General features: G+C 39.3%; 1 protein-coding gene across 2 annotated transcripts in view; it reads left to right on the top strand.

Annotated features, from left to right (window-relative positions):
- Positions 1-22,516, top strand: part of Nr6a1 (nuclear receptor subfamily 6 group A member 1) — a 191,959-nt gene that overhangs the window by 140,058 nt on the left and 29,385 nt on the right. For both annotated transcript variants that reach the window (XM_060390080.1, XM_021633361.2), the window contains exons 4-5: positions 11,340-11,582; positions 18,353-18,408. In XM_060390080.1, the coding sequence (XP_060246063.1) occupies positions 11,340-11,582; positions 18,353-18,408 (299 nt within the window). The remainder of the gene's footprint in view (positions 1-11,339; positions 11,583-18,352; positions 18,409-22,516) is intronic.

The raw sequence follows: 22,516 nt of genomic DNA, 5'->3' as shown, positions 1-22,516 counted from the left end.
TCAGTGGGTAAAGGTGTCTGCCACCAAGCTCTGTAACCTGAGTTTAGTCCTCTGGATCCACATTGTGAAAGGAGGCCTGACTCCTAAAAGGTGTCGTCTGACCTCTACACAAGCACACACATACCTATAAAACAAATAAAATGTAGTTTTGTTAAAAAGCACACATATTATAAGAACTCCACATAACAAATTGGTGGGCCAGCCCAGAGCGTGGTAATCAACTGCCTTGGTCCCTGCTTAGTTCTGAGATCCACTTTAAGTGAAGCCACATGTTCTAGGAATGTGCAGAGTGTAGTGGTGTCGTCAGACTTCGGAGTTACCGTGAGCAAGCTCATGATATACATACAGCTTGAAGGAGGAAGGGTTTGTTCTATTCCACAGTTTCAGGTTTAGTATGTCCTGCCAGGAAGGCTGTGGTAGAGCACAGTAGTTCACATGGTATCCAGGAAAGAGGATGCCTGTTCATCTGGGGCTCGCTCCATGTTCCTTTTATTCCATCTGGCTTCCCCAGCTGGTGGGATAGTGTTGCCCATATTCAGGATGTGCCATTCCCTTAGTTAATCTTCTCTGGTCTGCTGTATACAGTCTCCAAGTAGTTCTCAGTTCCATTGCATTGACGCTAAAGATTAACCATTACTGTCACTTCCTCTAGAATTCTTACCAAATTTGACATAAAAGTCCTGAATGTAGCTGTGCATTTTTTAATATTCTTACTCTGTTTACCAAAAAGACCTTTTGTAACTCTTTCTTTATCACAATAATAAACTCAGAATAAATCTTGGAGTCTGTTTGCATTCACCACTGAGATCACACGCTGCTGTTTAAACATGAGCACACTGTTGTGTCCTCCAATTTGACCGCTATCTCTGTGAAGAGCAAAGGTTCTGTCTTGAGTTCCTGAATCCATACTGTGGAAATAGCAACACCACTTCAGAACGCTATAGATGTTTTGCTCACCAGTCACTCAACATCTTTTTTTGTTTGTTTGTGTGGGTGTTCATGTCCCACTTATGTAGAAGTCAGAGGACAGCGTATGGTAGTTGATTCTCTTTTTCTACTGTTTGATTCCCTGGGATTGAGCTTGGATGGTTAGGCCTTGGGAGCATCATTAGAAGATCCAGTGATGCATGTCTGTGTTCAGTTAGAGCTGTAATGGTAAGGAAATAGTATTTTGTTCTGGTGTGGATGCTAGAATTTATTACTTAGATTGGAGTAGATGACCTTGTGATGTCCCTTTAAGCTCTGAGGAGCTGAAATTCTACCTGTTCCAGAGAAATTACAGTTTTCACAGTACCCTTCAGATAGACAGGATTTCCTGTTTTGTTCATTTTATTGTTTGTAGATTTATTACCTGTGGATTGAGGAACACAGAAGTTTTAGTACCTATTGTAGCTATAAACATTTCAGAACCACAAACAAATAAATTGCAAAGACCACTAGATTTCATATCATGTATTTGACCTTTCTCATGCCAAAACAAAACAGTATCCTTTGGACCTTACCTTAGTGCTTTCTCATGCCCATTCCTTGGGGAAACAATTCCCTATAGTGTTTCATGCTGTCTAATGTGTAGGATTTAGGGAGCAACTCAGTCCTCAGAAAAGACTAGCACTCATGTCATGTCTATAATACTCTTCCTGTTGCTTCCTAGGTCTCCAGTTTGTATATACCTTGCTTTTAGAAAATGCTGAACACTTGTATAATTTTGTATATGAGACTCTCACTACCTCATTTACAGCACAACTTTGACCATTACTGAATTCTTCCTTGTTCTAACTTGAAATCTTTCACACTGTACATCGGGTCTGATGCTCTTTGGGTGGATGACACCTAAATGAACATCAGTACAAAGTCCCAATTTATTTCTAATATCAGAGATCAGACCTCTACTCTTGCCTGATGCATCTAAAACAAAAAGGGGGAACTGTAGAGAGCTGGGGAATGCTATGCCTTAAAGATGGAGCTGGTTTCCGCCTTCCACCTTCCCGATGGTGAGTGCTCTCTGTCACGAACAATTCCACATTTGGCTAAGGCTGAGGATCTGGCTTGCTTCCATGTATGTGGACCTATCTGCATTGCCCATGTGGCACACTGGGGTTGGCTACCCAGAGGCTATTTAAAGTGGGCTGGCTTTCCCCAGGGTCAGATGATTGTTCAAGGTTCCTGAATAAACGGCATTGGAAAAAAAAAAAAAAAAAAAAAAAAAAAAAACTTGCTGTGTAGACCAGACTGGCCTACAATTCACAGATACCCACCTGCCTCTGACTTCAAACTTCTTGAATTAAAGGCATGTGCCACCACACCTGGCTTAATTACACTGTACATTTCTTTTTAAGATTTATTTATTAATTATACATAGTGTTGTGCCTGTGCTTGCATACCTGCACACCAAAAGAGAGCACCAGATCTTATTATAGATGGTTATGAGCCACCATGTATGTGGTTGCTGGGAATTGAACGTGGGTCCTCAGGAACAGCAGCCAGTGCTCTTAACCTCTGAGCCATCTCTCCAGCCTCCTACACTGTATATTTCTACCCACATGGTACAGATCTACCATAATTTTTAACTCTGTTGTTCTATTCCTTGGCCTACTCTGTCTAGTTTCTCTGTACCACCCCCTATTTTGTACAGTTCTTTGTTTCTGTGATTTCCCCCAATTTGTGTTATTTATATTTTCCTTCCCTGATAGGTAGGGTACCTCTTTCTTTGTCTCTCCATATTATTTTTTACCTCTAGATATAGCTAGGTTTGTTTGTTTGCTTGCTTGCTTGTTTTGAAAGTTTATCATAGTGGAATTTATTTTGATTATAAGAATTGTGATCAAATTTAACTAACTCAGGCACTGAGTGGAAGTTACTGGAAAAAAACTGCAACAGAGCATGGGACATAAAGAAATATAGAAGAGTTGAGATGGTAAGGCCACAACAACCACTTTCAGTATCTCTGAGGCAATATGGTAGAGCACCTCTGTCTCACTCCATCCATCCCCTTTCCGTGATAGTTACCACCACATAGGCCAGCATGGTTTTCTAGAACAGACTCCATCTCACTAGCAGCTAACAAATGCTATGTGCAGTACAAAAATCTCAGGGTCAGAGAATTTCAGTGGATCAGCTTGGATAAGTATCTCGTTACCAAGCAGCAGTAACCATAACTGTCTACAAGGTCCACTTGTCTACAATATAAAACAAGTGCCTCACAAAGAAGCAATGGTCATTTTCAAAGAAAGGAAGTGTGGTGTAAGCTAAACAGACAGCTCAGAAGGCATGTGCTACAGAAGCTGCTGTCTGTCCATCTCAGCATGCTGAGTCTCCCGACAGGATGAAGACCACCTCCTCATTTCCATCTACTGCAAACAGTAAACTTCTAAAACATACTATAGCCAGCAAGTTTTTGTCTGTACTATGTCCTCTGACTGAAATTTCCTGTTGCATACTTTTGTCCTAACTGGACTCTAGGTAACTGTACCCTCTTCTTCTCCAGTTCACATCATCACTTGTCTTTGTCCACTGAAGTGTTGACCCAGTGAATAAATTTAAGATGTTTAGAATTAGGAAATATTAATTATTGAATAGCAAATCAGTGTTTTCTTTTTTCCTATATATTTCTAACTTCAAAAATATTTGTTTAGAGTTATGATGTATGTGTTCAAGCTATAAATTAAGAAAATGTCAGTATATATCATTTTTAAGAGAAGATTTTATATTTTTCATCAGATTCAACCAATTTTTTATTTGTTTGTTTGTCTGATTGTTTGTTTCAAGACAGGGTTTCTCTGTGCAGTCCTGGTGTGCTGGAACTTGCGCGGTAGACCAGGCTGGCCTCAGAGAAGATCTGCCTGCCTCTGCCTCCCAAGTGCTGGAATTAAAGGGCTGCGCCACCACTGCCGGACCAACTAACTTTAAAAAAAAAAAATTAAGTTAGCAAGGAATCCTTAAAGTTCTCAGTGACAGTTCAAGTAGAACAAACAGTAGATCTTTAAAATTTGTTTATCAGTCAATAAAAATAAGTTCCATACATTCAGCCCATGCATAGTTTTTGAGCAGTTCATTATGGTTGCATGTTTTTGACCCCAGTACTTAGGCTAACAAATTTGGTTGCCAGCCTGAGCTATATAGCAAATACCATTTCAAAAACTCTTTTAAAAAATTATGGAGTATAGCTCGATAAATCCACCCATGTATATAATATATAGTGATCATATCTAAGATAATTAACATTCCATCTCCTTAAACATGTATCATTTCCTTGTGTAGGCAACCATCAGTCTCCTCTAGTACTCCAAAGAATACCTAATAACCTGTTATGACTTGCAATCAGCTGCTGAGTCCCAGAGCACTGGCACTTATTCCTCCTGTCAACCCTTACCCCCTTTTATGGATTGCTTGCTTGTTTTCACTCAGATGATGTGAGTTTTTTGAAAAGGTCCTCTGAGAACTCCATATGTGGCCTCTTGAAATGGATTTTTGTAGTAGTGTGTGGAAAAGGAGTGGTATGCAAATAGAGGAAAGCTCTACTTCTAAATGAAAATTTGAGAGTCTCAATTCTGTCATACCACCTTGAAACTTTCATTTTGGATGGTGGATATGCAACTACCTGATCTGGAAGCTGGAACCAGTAATTTAGGTTCCAGCTTTTCTTTAACAACCCTTTAGCCAGGCACGTTCAAATTGCTTTGGTTGTTAGTGTGATTTTGGTCAAGTGAGCAGCTGTAATGTTTCTTAAATCTGGCCTTCATTACAGCTTGAATAACAGGTTTTGATAAAAATCTGTTTTCAAATTGTAATTTGTGTAACCTGAGCCCTTGGAATGGGTAAAATGTCCTTCTTTGGGATGAGGATGTTATCTAGTAACAGCAAGGCTTAGTGAAACAGTGAGAGTAAGAGGTGTTTTTGTAATAGGTTTTAGCCTGAACTTAACCAAATTATAGAGAGAGTATTGCTAATCTTGGTGCATATTTATTGCTTGGTAGGACAGTATCTGGTTAGTTCTTATTTTTACAATTTTTATTACATTTTATTCCACATAACCGTTCATAGTACTGGGTAGTTGATCCTGGCTGGAGAGGTGGCTCAGATGTAAAAAACACTGGCTTCTCTTCCAGATGTCCTGAGTTTAATTCCCTGCAACCACATGGTGGCTCATGACCATTTATAAAGGGATCTAATGACCTCTTCTGGCGTGTAAGTGTACATGCACACAGAGCACTCGTACAGTTAAAAATTTAAAGTAAATTTTATTCCACATGTCCCTGAATGGTACTGGGGAGTTGATCTCTTGAAAGTCTTTGTTTCTATGTTTGTCGTCTTTAAACATGACTGAATCTTTCCTAGTTTAAACATAAAATAAAAGCAATCTGCTTGAATGTGCTGCTTCTAACAAAGTGTTATGTTGCCCTCTTTTGTGTATATGTATATATGCATGGCGTGTGCTTCTGGGGGTGTGTACGTGCATCTGTGTGTGTTTGTGCATGTGGGTGTGGCTAGGTGGGCGTGCATAGGAAGGCCAGAGGCTGACACTGAGAGTCATTCTCCATTGCCATTTACCCTGTTCTTCCAGAGCCAAAAGCTTGTTGATTGGGCTGACTGCCTGGCCCAGAGATCTCCTAAAATCCATCAGCCTTTCCTTTCCTGCTGGCAGTCCTGGGGGCTCACAGACTGTTGGTGTTAGGAATCTAAACTCAGGTTTTCATTCAATATGGCAGGTACTTTATTGACTCATCCATCCATCCATCCATCCATCCATCCATCCATCCATCCATCTTTATATGGATTATAATCTATAAGTAGTTGTTTTCTTTCTTTACCAAATATTTGCTACTTTTTTATTTTGGTGATGGAGATAAAACCCACAGCTTTGAGCAATCCCAAACAAGCACTTTACTGCCTAGCTATCTTCCCAGCCCTTGTTTGTTTGTTTGTTTGGCCTTTTGAGATAAGATCTCACTAAGTGGCCCAGACTAACCTGAAATTTGAGATCTTCCAGCCTCTACCTTGAGAGTGCAGGGTTACAGACCCTCACCTTCACTCCTGGCCTGTTTTTAATTCAGTGTGATTCTCACCCAAACCCCTGCAAAGGTGTTCACTTTCTGATCTTTGAGCCTTTTCTTTTTCTTACACTCTTCCATCTGTTGCATTTAACAGTGTTATCATCTTTGGAAAGCTCTTTTCATCTATATTTCTCTAGTAATCGTGGCTATATAACCAATCTACCCTTTTCTTCTATGGAAACTATGCCCTCTCATTTGACTTCCCTCGATCCTTACCTTTCTCTGAATATCCTGTTTCCTCTTGCTGTATTTCCTCGGGTCTTCTGCCCTGGTGGTGGTTCCGATCTGTTGGCCTAGCTTTAGCTCTTTAAATGTTGTTGACTTTCAAATTCTTCATTTTGGCCCTAACCTTTGTCTCCTCAGCACCACCCTTTTTTTAACCAAAACTTTTACATTTGCTTCTTGCTCAGTTTTTACTTTAAGTGCTACTTTGCTACTAATGACATCGTGTTTCTCACAGCCACCTTGCTTTAGAGTTCACAGTAGACATTTTCTTGCCTTATCTCTTTTTGGCTGTTGAGTCAGTCAACAGCCTTTTCTAGGTTTCTTACCTTTATTTTCTTTGCCACTCAGCCATTCTTTAACATGTGCAAGACACTGCTTTGGCCTGTAGTCCTCTTTCAGTTGAAAACTGTGTATTGCAGTTTATTCTAAACTAGTTTTCTTTGCTTACCATTAATAACCAGTACAGTTTCATCAAATGTGCCCTTTTTGCCATTGTTGTTGTTATTTCCATTTCTGGAGTATTTCATTGTTTGCTTTTGACTCTCCTATTGTAAAATGTGAACACTCAGAGAAAGGTGTATGATATTCAGGGTAGTTGCACAATTTATATAGCAAGCAATAGATATCATTTCCAGAATCTAAAGGCGTTCCAGCATCCCCAGCTCTTCATACTATCTCACTCTCTCTTCCTTACCAGTTTCTAAAAAACTTAACAACAAAAAAAAAATCTACAATATGTATTTCTTTTTCATTTCTTTGACCAAACATTATTATTAGTAGTAGTAGTATGTATGTATGTATGTATGTATGCATGTACGTCTGTGTACCATATGCATGCCTGGTGCCCAAGATGGCCAGAGAGGGGCTTTAGATCCCTAGAATTAAAGATACAGATGGTTTTGAGTTACCATGTACATGCTGACAATTAAACCTGGGTCCTCTGGAAGAGCAGACAGTGCTCTTAACCACTGAGCTATCTCTCCAACCCCTTGACCAAACATTTTTATACAAGTCACTTATGTAGTTGCATAAGTGATTTATACTGAGTGAGACTCAGAGAAATGGGTCATTTGTGCATGGTTCCAAAGCTATGAAGAGACATGTTGGAAGTCCTGTGTATGTGTTCTGTGTCTTGTTTTTAAGACAGGTGCTCTCTAGGCAGTCCAGACTGTTGTCATACTCAAGATACTCTCTTACCTCCCCAAGTCCAAGGATTATAGGTACACTGTGCCCAGCTCCAGTATTTTTGTTTGTTTTGAGAAGGGTCTCTCTAACATAGCCATGGATGTCCTGGAACTTTCCATATAGAACAGGCAGGCCTTGAAACCACAAAAATCCACCTGTCTTTCACCTGCTAAGTACTAGGATTAAAGGCATGTGTTACCATGCCTGCAGTCTTAAACAAGATCATTATATTTTTAACTGTTTAATACTTGATGTGTTGCTCCTTGGTATCTAATAGCCTTCTACATATGTGTATTCAAACACTATGCATACAAACAAATATGGATGCTTTAACTGAAACAGATTTGATTAGTGTATCCTTACTACAGGTGACGACACATTTTATTTTCTTTTGTGTATGTGTGGTTTATACCTGTATACTTGTTTGTAGTGTCTGCATGTGTATGTGCATATAAATATAGTATGAAGGCCAGAAGTCAATATTGGATATCTTTTTCATCACTTTCCACCTGATTTTTCTATTTATTTAATCTTTTCAAAAGTCACAATGCTATGTGTTATAACTTGTAATTTTGAATACACTTCACTAAGTCATACTCTTTACCCATTTATACACTTATTTGAGAGTGTACAGGCTAGACCAGGTAGTATAGGATAGTATCCCAACTTCTTGGGAGGCTGACACAAGAGGATTACATATCTGAGACTTGCCTTGTTAACTTAGCATGTCTGTCTATAACAAATAGATACTTAAAAGAAGTCCTAGGTTCAAATTCTAGAGCTAAAACCGAAACCATACCTTTTCTACATGGCACCAGATGTTACTGCCAATTCTCTGATTGAAATTTGCCTGCGCACCAGGTGTGGCAGTGCACACCTTTAATCCCAGCACTTGGAAGGCAGAGGCAGGTGGATCTCTGTGAGTTTGAGGCCAGCCTGGTCCACAAAGTGAGTTTAGGGCAACCAGTGCTCTATTAAACAGAGAATTCCTGTCTTGGACACCACCACCCTGCAAAAAAAAGGAAAGAAATGAATTTGCCTGCAAAGTAACTCTGGTTAGATGTGATGTAACTAAAAGATCCTGCCACATTTATGAAACAAGGGTCAACATTTTATAAAATTCTAGTCAGACTAATGACCACACTTACTTTTTTTGTTCCTCTTAAATGATGTGAAGATGAATACATACATTTGTCTAAGCAGATGCATGTCAGCGTTGTTCTGAAACAATTCCTGGGGACAGTCTTCTAGCCAACTTCATCAGCTGTCTTCTTTTCAGTGTTTCTTTTGAACTTGACATTTCTGCATCTGAATATTAATGTGTGTCTATGTAGACTATGCCTGAGCTCTGAATCCATTAATTGTCTTAGTAAAAGCAACATTCAACATAGCAGTATTTGTTGTTCATAGTAGAGTAATTTTTAACTACAGAAATGTTAAGGTTGCTCTTAAGGTGTACAAGACTGTACTAAAGACTACATGTACAAGGCCACATGTAGGATTTTTCCCCCCAGGAATATTGTGGGTTTGTCACATTTGTTTTAATTCCTAAGCTTTCTTTTCACCACTTCACAGCCAGTCTTTAACATGGCTACTGCCTATATGCCATGAGCTGTCTTTTGCCTTTCTTGCATGGTGCATGTAACCGGGGCTAATATTTTACCTTTACTTACTGTTGACTACCAGAGATGACCAGCAGCATTTTGGAAACAACTAGACATGGTGGTACACACTTGTAATCCCAGCACTAAGTATGGAGACAAAAGGACCAGGAGTTCAAAGACAGGCTCAGATATATAACATCCTGAGTCAAAAACCAAATAGCAACAGAAACAAAAACAACAATTTTAGAATAAGGTTATACTCAGATATAACTCTCATTTTAGGTAAAGATAACCTTATTATATCTCTAGATGGTTTCCTACAGCTTTTCTTGATAGTTCGGTGAAGCTTAGTGAATTATCCAGGTACTCTAGAAAGGAGTGTGACTCCTCAGTAAACCCAGTTGGAGAGAGCTGTCTGGTACCACATTTAAGGCATGACTCGTCATGGCAGTGGTTCCTGCTAGCTGTACCCTCTTCTCTACCTTCACTTGCTAGTAGGTAGTTATACTTCAAAAGTTGATGGTTCTTTTCACAAAGACAGAGCTAGCAAGTGCCTAGTTGTGAACATAGAGGCTTAATCTCTTTGTTCTGCCCCTGTTCTAGAGCTTTGTAAGCCAAATGTTGTCCCCTTCTTTTTCTCTATACCATGAGGCTCTCTATGCTGTGGTCCTTCAGATAAGCTGTTTGCCCATGATGCCATGTGTATCTAGCTTTTCACCACATCCTGATAATTTTCTCCTAAGCCTGGAGTTCAATAGTTTAGAATTTCTAACTGTCTTTCTATCCTGCACCCTTCTCTTACTCTGGGACATGGAATAAGAGATGACAGTCCTAGGAATTTTTACTTAAATGCTTGATCCCAATCCCCATTTTCTTTATTTCATCTATTTTTAAATAGCGAATTCAGGTCCTGGCAACCTTCAGTGATAATGAGGCTTTTCTTTTCTTTTCTTTTTTTCTTTTCTTTCTTTCTTTTTTTTTAAGATTTATTATTTATTCGTTTATCTATTTGTTTGTTTGTTTGTTGTGTATACAGTGTTCTGCCTGTACCCAGAAGAGGACACCAGTTCTCACTATAAATGGTTATGAGCCTTCATGTGGTTGCTGGGAATTGAACTCATGACCTCTGGAGGAGGAACCAGTGCTCTTAATCTCTGAGCCATCTCTCCAACCCAGGCTTTTCATTTTTAATGTTCTTAATGAGTCTACTGTATTGGGTTTTTGTTTTGTTTTGTTTTGTTTTTAATTGAAAAATTTAAGGTTTTTTGTGTGAGGTGTGGTAGGGTCATGTTCACCAGTGGTGGTGAGAGGACAACCTTTGGTAATTGGTTTGGTCCATCCACCATGGCTTCTGGAGAGATGGAACACAGGTAAAGACTTGTGCTTTTACTTCCTGAGCCACTTCACGCCCTAGATTTGAGACACTTTATCCATTGTCCTTGGTACTCTTTTTTGATGTATGGCTTGCTTTATCTTAGATTAGTCGAAGATTTTCATACTGTCTTATTTTTCCTTTTCACATGACCTCGTGATTGGTTTGAAAAGCACAACAAAGCTCATTTTGTATGTTTTCTACCCTATACTTGGGATCAGCAAATTTCCCCAGGGTGTTACAGGTTCTGCTTGTAGATTCTTTAAAGTCTGAGCACTTCCACTACAACATGCAGTTCACTGGTAGATTAGAGTGTTTTCTTTCTTTTTTTTTAAAGATTTATTTATTTATTATGTATACAGTATTCTGCCTATATGAACACCTGCATGCCAGAAAAGGGCACCAAATCTCACTAAAGATGGTAGTGAGCCACCATGTGGTTGCTGGGAATTGAACTCATGATCTCTGGAAGAGCAGCCAGTGCTCTTAATCTCTGAGCCATCTCTCCAGCCTGAGTATTTTCTTTTGCAAGGCTAGTTTTTACTCATTGATTTTTGTTTTATAAGTCTATTCATTCAGGGTTCCAGGTGCCTGTTATTGTTAAAAGCTCAGCTCTTCAGCTGTGACTGATGAGCTTTGGGTCTTGACATTAAAGTGCTCATTTGTCCATTTTCCTCTATATTTTAGGAAGAGACAGAGGAAGAACACTGTGTTACTAGATTAAAAGCACAGAGTTAGAAAAACAGCTCTTTCCCAAAGACCTAATGGGTAGATGATTTGGAGAAGGCACTCCAGTGACTGAAGTTATGGTATTTGTGATTTACCCAGAGCAGGCCTGAAGGTTTTAGGAACTGCGAATTTAACCTCTTTGTCTTCACTATGCTCTAACTTGTACACATTCAGTTTCTGTTCCAGATGATCGAGCTGAACAACGAACCTGTCTCATCTGTGGGGACCGTGCCACAGGCTTGCACTATGGAATCATCTCCTGTGAGGGCTGCAAAGGCTTTTTCAAGAGAAGCATTTGCAACAAACGTGTGTATCGGTGCAGTCGTGACAAGAACTGTGTCATGTCCAGGAAGCAGAGGAACAGGTGCCAGTACTGCCGCCTGCTCAAGTGTCTCCAGATGGGCATGAACAGGAAGGGTGAGTTGGTGCTCAGGGCTCTCTCTGCCTTCACCCATCCCCTCATCTGCAACTATTAGACTTTTCAATTATTCTTTCACTGTGCTCTATACTCCACAAACCTATTCAGGGAACAATGACAGGAATTTAATTGGGAAGGCATAAAGTAGGATATTGTTTTGTGTACTAGATAAAGCATACTCAGACTGTAGAAATATTTAGAAGTTTGTCTAGTTCGGTAAAGAGTTTGAAGTTTATTGAGTTTTATTAGTCTGGGCACTATTAGCCTGAGATACCATGACTAAACTGATTCTAATAAACTTTGAAGGATTAGGTAGAGAGAACAAAATAGCCAACTAGAAAGTTATTAGAAATGCCGAGCAGGGGCCTGGAGAGAACACATACTGCTGTTGTAAAGGATTCTGGTTCAGTTTCCAGAACCCACATGGCAGTTCAGAACTATTATTCTAGATCCTCAGTTCTAGCAAACCTGATGCCTTCTTCAAGTCTCTCTGGGCAGTTGCTTTCACATGCACATATCTCTTGCATAGACACATAATTTAAATTTTTGTAAAATAAATATTTAAAAAAATATCCTGGATGGCAAGAAGGCTCAATAGATAAAGGTGCGTGCCACCAGGCCGCTCCACCTGAGTTTCATTTCTAGGACCTGTGTGTTTATCTCCTGACCTCTACAGGAGTGCCTTGATATATTTGTACCCCGACACATACATATGTACGTACTTACATACAGACATACAGACATACATACAATAAATGTATTTTAAGTGTATTTATTTAATTTCATGGTATGTGTGTTCCTGAGTATATATGTTTGTTTCATGTGCACATAGGAACCTGTGAATCAATAAAGGCATCAGATCCTATGGTACTGGAGTTAGAGACATTTGTGAGCCAACATGTGGGTGCTGGGAACTGAACCCAGATCCTCTGCAAGACCAGCCAGTGCTCATAACCACTGTGCCATCAAGGTGTTAGAAATGATAATGAAAAGCTCTACAGTGGTAGTACACACCTTTATATTAATCCCATACTCAGGAGGAGAGAGAGAGAATATGATGAAAAAATAAACTAGAAATGAAAAAAAAAAACATAAAAAGGATATTTTGAGAGCTTTACTATTTTGGGTAAAGATGAGAGAGAGGCCTGGCAAAATAGCTCAGCAGGGAAAAGTGCCTGGCACCAAGCCTGATGACGCGAGTTCAGTGACTGCAGACCATATGCTAGAAGGAGCGAATCAACTCCAGACAGTTGTCCCCTGACCTTCACAGGCAGGTTGTGGCATATATACCCCTATACACACATATATTAGCTGAACAAAAAGGAAAAAGAAAAGTAAGAGTTATTAATAATTTAATGTCTTCTCATTTATTCATAGCGCCTATATTTATTGAGCCGTTAGATGAGCCGTGAACTCCTCTGTCCTTCGCATTCTTCATGTCTTGGTCATACACGCCTATCCTGTTGACTCTTTTGTATTCCATCCTCTTTTATTGTACTCATTGTATTCTTTTATTTCTGAGACACAGTCACATACTGTAGCCCAGGCTTGCAAAGATTTCTCTATATATTCCAGTCTGTCCTCCAACTTACAGCAACCTTCCTGCTTCAGCCTCAGAAGTGTTGTGACTATAGATATGAGCAACCATACCTGACTTCATTTTTCTTTCTTTTTTTTTATTGTATGTATGCTTAAATGATGATGTATTTTTTTAATTTCATTTCTTTTATTTTTTCAATTTTAATTAATTACACTTTATTCACTTTGTATCCCCCCATAAGTCCCTCCCTCCTCCTAATCCCACATTTCCTCCCCCTTCTTCACGCGTGCCCCTCCCCAAGTCCACTGATAGAGGAGGTCCCCCCTCCTTCCTTCTGATCTTAGAACTATTGACTTTTACTCCCAGTTTAAACATGCAGCTTGGGGACATAAAAATCACTTAGTAAGGGGTTGGGGATTTAGCTCAGTGGTAGAGTGCTTGCCTAGCAAGCGCAAGGCCCTGGGTTCGGTCCTCAGCTCTGGGAAAAAAAAAAAAAAGACAAAAAAAATCACTTAGTAATACTTATCTTATGGATGATTATGGTGACAGTTAATAATTTTGAAGTTACAATGTGTTATTTTGCAGAGCTGTGCCTAACCACGGAGGCAATATACTGTTCTATAAATTTCCTGAGTGGCATAGCTATTTGCATATTAGAATACCATGTGTTTGCTGCATGTTAAACAAATATGATAGGAAGGCATTTGAAATGTTGTCAAGTTTGTTCCCTGCCTATCTTTGTAGCTTCTCTGGCTGGAGCAGGGTCCCAGGGCCAGATGTTACACCATTCTACATGCACTTGCTTGTTTTTCTACCTGGAAGTCCATTCTCTTCCCTGTTACTACTTGTCTCTTACAGAAATCCTTGCCAGTTACCAATATCAGACCAGTTCTGTCTTTCTACTCTTACCCTGGTTTGGCTTTCTTGATACTCCACTTTCCTCATCTCCATTGCCCAGGGCCTATGACTGCCTCACTCTTAGGGATACCTTCTTGACAACATACAAAGATTAATTATTCTGGTTATTTATTTGGCATGTGGGATTCTGAGCCTCCAGCTAAACTCATGCTTTAGGGAAGAAGAAACATACTTTATAATTCCTCTGAAAGCCCTGTGCTACAGCCCAGACATGTGGATAGAGTAGCCTGTTTGTCTTCCCTGAAGCTGGTTTAGTAGCCTAGTGAAGGCTGCTGAGGGAAACCTGCCACCTTCTGGTTAATCTTGAGAAAGCAGGACTAAATTACATTTGCCATGGGCATTTTTGAAAGTGAATTCTCTGAAACTTTCATGGCTGGTGATGTACAATTTTATTTATTTTTCAAAAGCCATAAACTGTGTATTACTAAAAAGTGAGTTTTAATGGACATAAAAAGTTAGTCAGATGTGTTGGGGTAGAGAGATTGATCAACACCGTAATGATGAGTTCATCTAACTGGTATTAAAATGAATCACATAACCACACCAAGGTAGTAGGGAGGAAGGGAGCTGGCCTTGGAAAACAGTATTTTAACTGAATATTGTATTGGTAAGGAAAAAATCATATACAAACAAAGCACTCTAGTTTGTAAAGTTGTTTCAAGGTCATATGTTAGGAATTCTGTCTTTAATTTAATTGACTGCTATGGTTGAACAAGCAAATAAATATACTGTATTTGAGAAAGAAGTTATTAATCAAGGCTAGCATGAAAACTTGGTAAAAAATCAGTGGTATCAATATGGCACTCATGTTTGGGTGTATGGATAGATGGATGGACAATAGGTAGGTAGATGGATGGATGAGTTAGTAAACATACATGTATTTATAAAGTCTAACAGTTGCATGAGGTTAAACTACACACACAGCACCTAGATCTTGTTTTAAGTGTCAGTAAAAATAGTGAGGTCTCCATGGAGAACTAATTGAATGCAGGACTGGAAGAAGAAAACTATAAGCCTGGAGAGTTTTAGAGTACTTGGGAAAAAAAAAAATAGGAGGTGCTTAGAGAGAGAATGGGTTGGAGAGCCTGAAGAAATGGCTTAGTGGTTAAGAGCATTTACTAATTTGCGGAGAACCAGAGTCTGGATCCCAGCACCTGTGTCAGGCAGCTCACTATCACCTTTAATTCCGTCTCTAGGAGATTCAGGATCTGTTTCTGACCGCCACAGGCATCCACATACACATCATAAATAGTAAGAGAGAGAGCATTTATGGTCATGTGAGTGAGCACACAGGACACAGTGAAAGGGCACAGAACTCAACCTGAGAGTTTCCAGTAACCACGGTTGTTCTAACTGAATATCTCTAAATTTGTTTGTAGGCTCAGAAATAAGTATCTGCATGTTCATACTGATATAAATGCCTGACTGAAAAAACAGAAGTGACCCTTCTTCCTTATGAAAGAATTTCATTAAGTGGAGAAGGCATGATGAAAATATAAGTCACTGTTAGACCCTCAATACCCCAGAACTAACTTGAAGCCAAAGTCCACTGTAGGGAGTCCAACAGAAATTAGCAAGGGTTTAAACAAAAGTGTAGTCTATGACTGGTGAAACATCGTGACCAAAAAACACGTTGGGGAGGAAAGGGTTTCTTTTGCTTATACTCCTATATCACTGTTCTTCATCGAAGGAAGTTGGGGGTCAGGAACTCAAACAAAGCAGGGAACCTGGAAGCAGGGTCTGATGCAGAGGCCATGGAGGAGTACTGGATTTGCTCACCTGCTTACTCTTCATGGCTTGTTCAGCCTGCTTTCTTATAAAATCCAGGATCATCTACCCAGGGGTATCCCCAACCACAGTGAAGACTGGGCCCTACCTCCTTCAATTACTGATTAAGAGAATGTTACATAGTCTTGCTTATAGCCTGATTCTATGGAGGCATTTTCTCGCTTGAGGCTCCCTCCTTTCAGTTGAGTTTAGCTTGTGTCAAGTTAGTATCACTAGTAAACATACCAGCATTATTTACCCCGTAAGAGAATGCTGAGAAAAGCTTCAGCACACATACACAGAAATGAGAGTATAGGGAGAAACACACACATCCCGAGAGAGAGAGACAGAAGTTCATTATCAGATTACTCATGAGAAAACTTAGGAGTCCATACTGAAGAGCATTGTTTTTTCCCTCAAAATAACATTGTTGGAAATACTTTTGGAAAGTGTCATGATCATGAAGACAAAGGCTGAAAAGTTGTTACAAATTGGAGTAAACAATAGAAGCATGATTTCTAAATGCAGTGTTGAATTCTGGATTGGCTTCTGGGCAGAGAAGACATTAGTAGGAAACTAGAGAAATGCTGAGAAAGCTTTTACTTTTGTTAATATATAAGAGTATTGTACCAAAGTTAATTGCTTGGTACTGATGAATATTTACAAAAGGAAAAAGCTAGCTATGGAACATATTGGAACTAACCATACTATTTAGCTATTCTATAAATGTGACCTTACCTTAAAATAAAAAAAAAATTAAAAAAAAAAGGCTTTGAGATGGCTCAGTGGGTAAAGGCCAACTCCCAGAAGTTGCCTCTGACCTTCATACACACACACCATAGCACATGCATACCTACATGTGCACACACGTTCTATACTATAAATATACATTTTAATGTAAAAAGTAACTTCAGTTTTTTTATTGTTGTGTCTATGTTTCTACAACTTAGTAGAGTCAGTTTTCTCTTTCCTCCTCTTATGGTAGTGTCAAGAATCAAACTTGGGTCAATAGGCTTGCATGGCAATCATGTGTTTTTATTTTCCATCCTAGCTTTTACTTACTTACAGAATCCTCTAGAAAGTCCCACCCCAAGGACTTTGCAGATTCCCCATGGTTCCAGTTTTATTTCATTTTGTTTTGGTGGCAGGTTATTATAGCCAGACGTGTTCTCATGTGGTATATTGGTTTACCCTCTGTTATTGTTACTACTACCTCCTTCAAGCCCTCATCACAATTTTTTTTTCCAGAAATGCCAATGTGGACCACATCACTCCCCTGCATTCCTGCTTATCTCTAGGCTCATCAGCTATGTCCACAAGACATTGGCAACCTAGGCTTCTTATGATCTGGCCATATTTGATCTCATTACTCACTACTCTTCCCACATATAACTCATCCTCCCAGAATACTTTGTCCTGATTCAACCACTTAAAGTTCCCAGAAAGAACAGGCCATCCTTTGAACCTTTTAGTACTGTTTCTCCCTTCCTTCCTTTTATTTATTTTTTATTTATTTTTTTCAGAACAGGGTTTCTCTGTGTCTCTTTGGCTGTCCTGGAGCTCACTTTGTAGGCCAGGCTAGCCTTAAATTGGCAGAGATCCACCTGCCTCCGCCTTCTGACTGCTGGGATAAAGAGAGAGTGCCACCACATCTCATACAATCTTTCATACACTCTTTACTGACTTTGAAGCAATATTTTCTACCTTCCTAAATCCTCCTGAAAAATTCAGTTCAAAAGTTGTCTTTTTCCAAAGCCTTTCCCTGTGTTGTACCCCCATATTAAGAACCTTCATTAATAATGATACAAGGCATAGTGATACATGCCTATAATGCCAGCACATTAGAGGAGATAGCAAGGAGAAATTCTAAGTCAGCCTTAGCTGCGTTACAAGTTCAAGGCCAGTTTGGGCTACATAAGACTGTCTTTAAAAAATTAATTTGATAATAATAGTTGTTGTTGATGTTGTTTTGTTTTGTTTGTCTCAAACTCTGGTCCCAGGATATCTAGTACCCTCTGCCAGCCTCTGTGGGAACCATATTCACTTGGTACACAGAAATACATACAGGCAAAACACCCATATGCATAAAAATAAAGTTTAAAATTTAAAGCAATAACAACAAACCCCACCTAAGTATCATTTGGGTGCTGGATAAATGGCTCCATGGTAAAGAGCACTTGCTGCTCGCGCAGAGGACCCAGGTGGTTTCCAGTACCCACATGATGAATCACAATCATCTGTAACTCTGATTCCTGGGAATCTTATGTATCTTCTGACCTTTGTGGGCACCAGGCATGTATGGGGTATACACATGCAGGAAAGATACTCATGTGCACGTATGTGCGTGTGCGCATGTATATGTGTTGAGCCAGGGTCTCACCATGTGGATCTGAATGTCCTGGAACTCTCTTCTGTAGATGAGGTTGACCTCAAATACACAGTGATCAGACTTCCTCTGCCTGTTGAGTGCTAGGACAGATAAGTGTTCATTTTCTTCATAAATGACTGTGAGTGTGCTTCTGACTGTCTTATGTTTATTTCTAGCCATCAGAGAAGATGGCATGCCTGGAGGCCGGAATAAGAGCATTGGACCAGTCCAGGTGAGTCCTTATACCCACTCTCTTAGTATGTTCTAGAAGCTTGGTAATCGAAATGTTCCTGCAGCCATTCCCCTTGATCCTCTCTTCTGCCATCTTTGTTTTCATTCCTATAAAACTGCTTTTAGAGTCTGAATGTGAAAACATTTTTAAAGTTGGTTTGGGTTTTTGTTTTGTTTTGTTTTTTAAATGTGCATTGGTGTTTTGCCTGCATACGTGTCTCGGTGAGAGTGCCAGAACTTGGAGTTACAGGCAGTTGTGAGCTGCCATGTGGGTGCTGGGAATTGTACCTGGGTCCTCTAAACCCCAGTGCGCTTAACTGCTGAAATTTTTAAATTCCTAAGTGTTGAAGTTAATGGATTCAAGCTCTTCTTATGATCTCTCAATCCCTTCCTAGGAATTTCACAGGCAATGAGTTCAATTCTGGTTCTAAACCATCCAGAGATGGTCAGAGATGATCAGTCAGCTAAAGTTATAGGTAACTTAGCCTGCTGGGAATCAGCAAAAATCACCTTGTTGTTCATGTTCTCTTTTTTTTTTTTTTTTTTTTTTTTAATAAATTATAGTTTATCCACTTTGTATCTCAGCTGTGGCCCCCTCACTTGTCCCCTCCCAATCCCACCTTTCCCCCTCCCTCATCTCCTCCCATACTGCTCCCCAAGTCCACTGATAAGGGAGGAGGATCCCTCTGACCCTAGCCTATCAGATCCTATCAACACTGGCTGCATTGTCTTCCTCTGTGGCCTGGTATGGCTGCTAACCCCTCAGGAGGAGGTGATCAAAGAGCAGGCCACTGAATTCATGTTAGAGACAGTCCCTGTTCCCATTACCAGGGAACCCACTTAGAGACTGAGCTGCCATGGGCTACACCTATGCAGGGGTTCTAGGTTATCTCCATGCAAGGTTCTTGGTTGGAGTATCAGTCTCAGAAAAGACTCCTTTGCCCAGATTTTTTGATTCTGTTGCTCTCCTTGTGGAGCTCCAGACCCTTCCAGGTCTTTCTATCTCCCCCTTCTTTCATAAGATTCCCTGTACTCTGCCCAGAGTTTGGCTATGAGTCTCAGCATCTGCTTTGATTCCCTGCTGGGTAGAGCCTTTCAGAGGCCCTCTGTGGTAGGCTCCTGTCCTGTTCCCTGTTTTCTCCCTCTTCCAATGTCTGTCCCGTTTGCCTTTCTGAGTGAGGATTGATCATCTTACCCACAGTCTTCCTTCTTGCATAGCTTCTTTAGGTGTATAGATTTTAGTATGTTTATCCTATATTATATGTCTAATATTCACTTATAAGTGGGTATATACCATGTGTGTCTTTCTGCTTCTGGGAAACCTCAATCAGGATGATCTTTTCTAGATCCCACCATTTGCCTGCAGATTTCATGATGTCCTTCCACTGTGTAAATGTACCACAATTTCTGTATCCATTCCTCAGTTGAGGGACGTCTGGGTTGTTTCCAGATTCTGGCTATTACAAATAAAATTGCTACGAAAATGGTTAAGCAAATGTCCTTGTTGTATACTTGAACATATTTTGGACATTATGCCTAGGAATGGTATGTATGGCTGAATCTTGCTTGAGGTAACACTATTCCTAATTATCTGAGAAAGCGCCAGATTGATTTCCAAAGTGGTTGTTCAAGTTTACATTCCCACCAGCAATGGAGGAGGTTCCCCTTTCTCCACATCCTCTCCACCATGTATTGTCACTTCAGTTTTTATTTTATTTTATTTTTTACCATTTTTTAGAGTGTCACTTCAGTTTTTTATCTTAGCTATTCTGATGGGTATAAATTGAAATCTCAGAGTTTTTTTTTTATTTGCATTTCCCTGATAACTAAGGATGTTGAGTATTTCTTGAAGTGTTTCTCTGCCATTTGATATCTCTCTATTGAGAATTCTCTGTTTAGCTCTGTTCCCCATTTTTACTTGATTTGTTGCTTTTTAAATTATAATTTATTTTATTTTATTTATTATGTTTACAATGTTTTGCCTGCATGTGTGCCTGCAAGCAGGCCAGAAGAGGGCACTAGATCCACCATGTGGTTGCTGGGAATTGAACTCAGGACCTCTGGAAGAACAGTGTTCTTAACCTCTGAGCCATCTCTCCAGCCCCACTGTTTAAATTCTTAAGTTCGTTATATATTCTAGATATTAGCCCTCTGTCAGATATAGGGTTGGTGAAGATCCTTTCCCAGTCTGTAGGCAGTCGTTTTGATAACAGTGTCCTTTGCTTTACAGGAGCTTTTCAGTTTCATGAGGTCCCATTTATTGATTGTTGATCTTAGAGCCTGTCCTGTTGGTGTTTTGTTAAGGAAGTTGTCTCCTGTACCAATGAAGTCAAGGCTCTTCCCCACTTTTTCTTCTAACAGATTTAGCTTGTCTGGTTTTATGTTGAGTCTTTGTTCCACTTGGACTTTACTTTATGCAGGGTGATAAATATGGATCTATTTGTATTTTTTTACATGTAGACATCCAGCTAGACCAACACCATTTGTTGACTTTTTTCCATTGCATGCTTTTGGCTTCTTTGTCAAAAATCAAGTATCTATAGGTGTGTGGGTTTATTTCTGGATCTTGTATTCAATTCCATTGATCCACCATTCTGTTTCTATGCCAGTACTATGCAGTTTTTATTACTGTTGCTCTGTAGTACAGCTTGAGATCAGGGATGGAGATACCTCCAGATGATCTGTTGTTGTACAGGATTGCTTTAGCAATTCTGAGTTTTTTGTTTTTCCATATGGAATTGAGAATGGTCCTTTCAAGTTCTATAAAGAATTTTTTTGTTATTTTGATGGGAATTACATTGAATCTGTAGATTGCTTTTGACAGGATGGCCATTTTCACTATGTTAATCCTACCAATCCATGAGCACGGGAGATCTTTCCATCTTCTGATGTCTTCTTCAGTTTCCTTCTTCAGAAACTTGAAGTTTTTTTTTCAAACAGGTCTTTCACTTGCTTTGTTAGAGTCACTTTAAGGTACTTTATGTTATTTCCCTAATTTATTTCTCAGCCCTTTTGTTTTTTGCATACAGAAGGGCTACTAATTTTTTTGAGTTATTTTTGTATCTGGCCCAAATTTGCTGAAGGTGTTTATCAGCTGAAGGAGTTCCCTGGTTCAATTTTTGGGGTCACTCGTGTATACTATCATATCATTTCCAAATACTGATACTTTGACTTCTTCCTTTCTGATTTGTGTCTCCTTGATCTTTACTTGTGTTACTGCTCTAGCTAGGACTTCAAGTAATAAAGAGATATGGAGAGAGTGAGCAGCCTTTCCTTGTCCCTGATTTCAGTGGAATTGATTCAAGTTTCTCTCTGTATAGTTTGATGTTAGCTATAGGCTTGGTGTATATTGTCTTTACTATGTTTAGGTATGCGCCTTGTATCCCTGATCTCTCCAAGACTTTAAACATGAATGGATGTGGATTTTATCAGATGCTTTTTCAGCATTTAAGTAGATGATCATGTGTTTGTTTGTTTGTTTGTTTCCATCAGTTTATTTATGTGGTGGATTACATTGATGGATTTCCATATATTGAATCACCCTTGCATGCCTGGGATGAAGCCTACTTGGTCATGGTGGATGATATCTTTTATGTGTTCTTAGATTCTTTTTGCAAGTATTTTATTGAGTATTTTTACATCAATGTTCATAAGAGAGATGTCTGAAGTTCTCTTTTTTTGGTTGGGTCTTTGCATGGTTTAGGTATCAAGGTGACTGTGGCTTCACAGAATGAATTTGGTAATGTTCCTTCTGTTTCTATTTTGGGGAATAGTTTGAAGAGAATTAGAGTTACCTCTTCTTCTTTGAAGGTCTGGTAGAATTCTGCACTGAAACCATCTGGCCCTGGTTTTTTGGGGGGTTTTTGTTTGTTTGTTTGTTTGTTTGTTGTTTGTTGTTTTTTTTTTTTTTTGGAAGGCAGGCTTTTTTGATGACTGCTTCTATTTCCTTGGGGGATATAGGACTATTTAATCTATTTATTTACCTGATATTGATTTAGTATTGGTAAATGGACTCTATCAAGAAAATTGTCCATTTCATTTAGGTTTTCAAATTTTGTGGCATATAGGCTTTTGTTTGTAGTAAGACCTAATGATTGTTTTGATTTCTT

This window comes from Meriones unguiculatus, chromosome 8 (genome assembly GCF_030254825.1).
Source record: "Meriones unguiculatus strain TT.TT164.6M chromosome 8, Bangor_MerUng_6.1, whole genome shotgun sequence".
NCBI classification, from domain to species: Eukaryota; Metazoa; Chordata; class Mammalia; order Rodentia; family Muridae; genus Meriones; species Meriones unguiculatus.
This window is presented reverse-complemented; position numbering and strand designations above follow the sequence as displayed.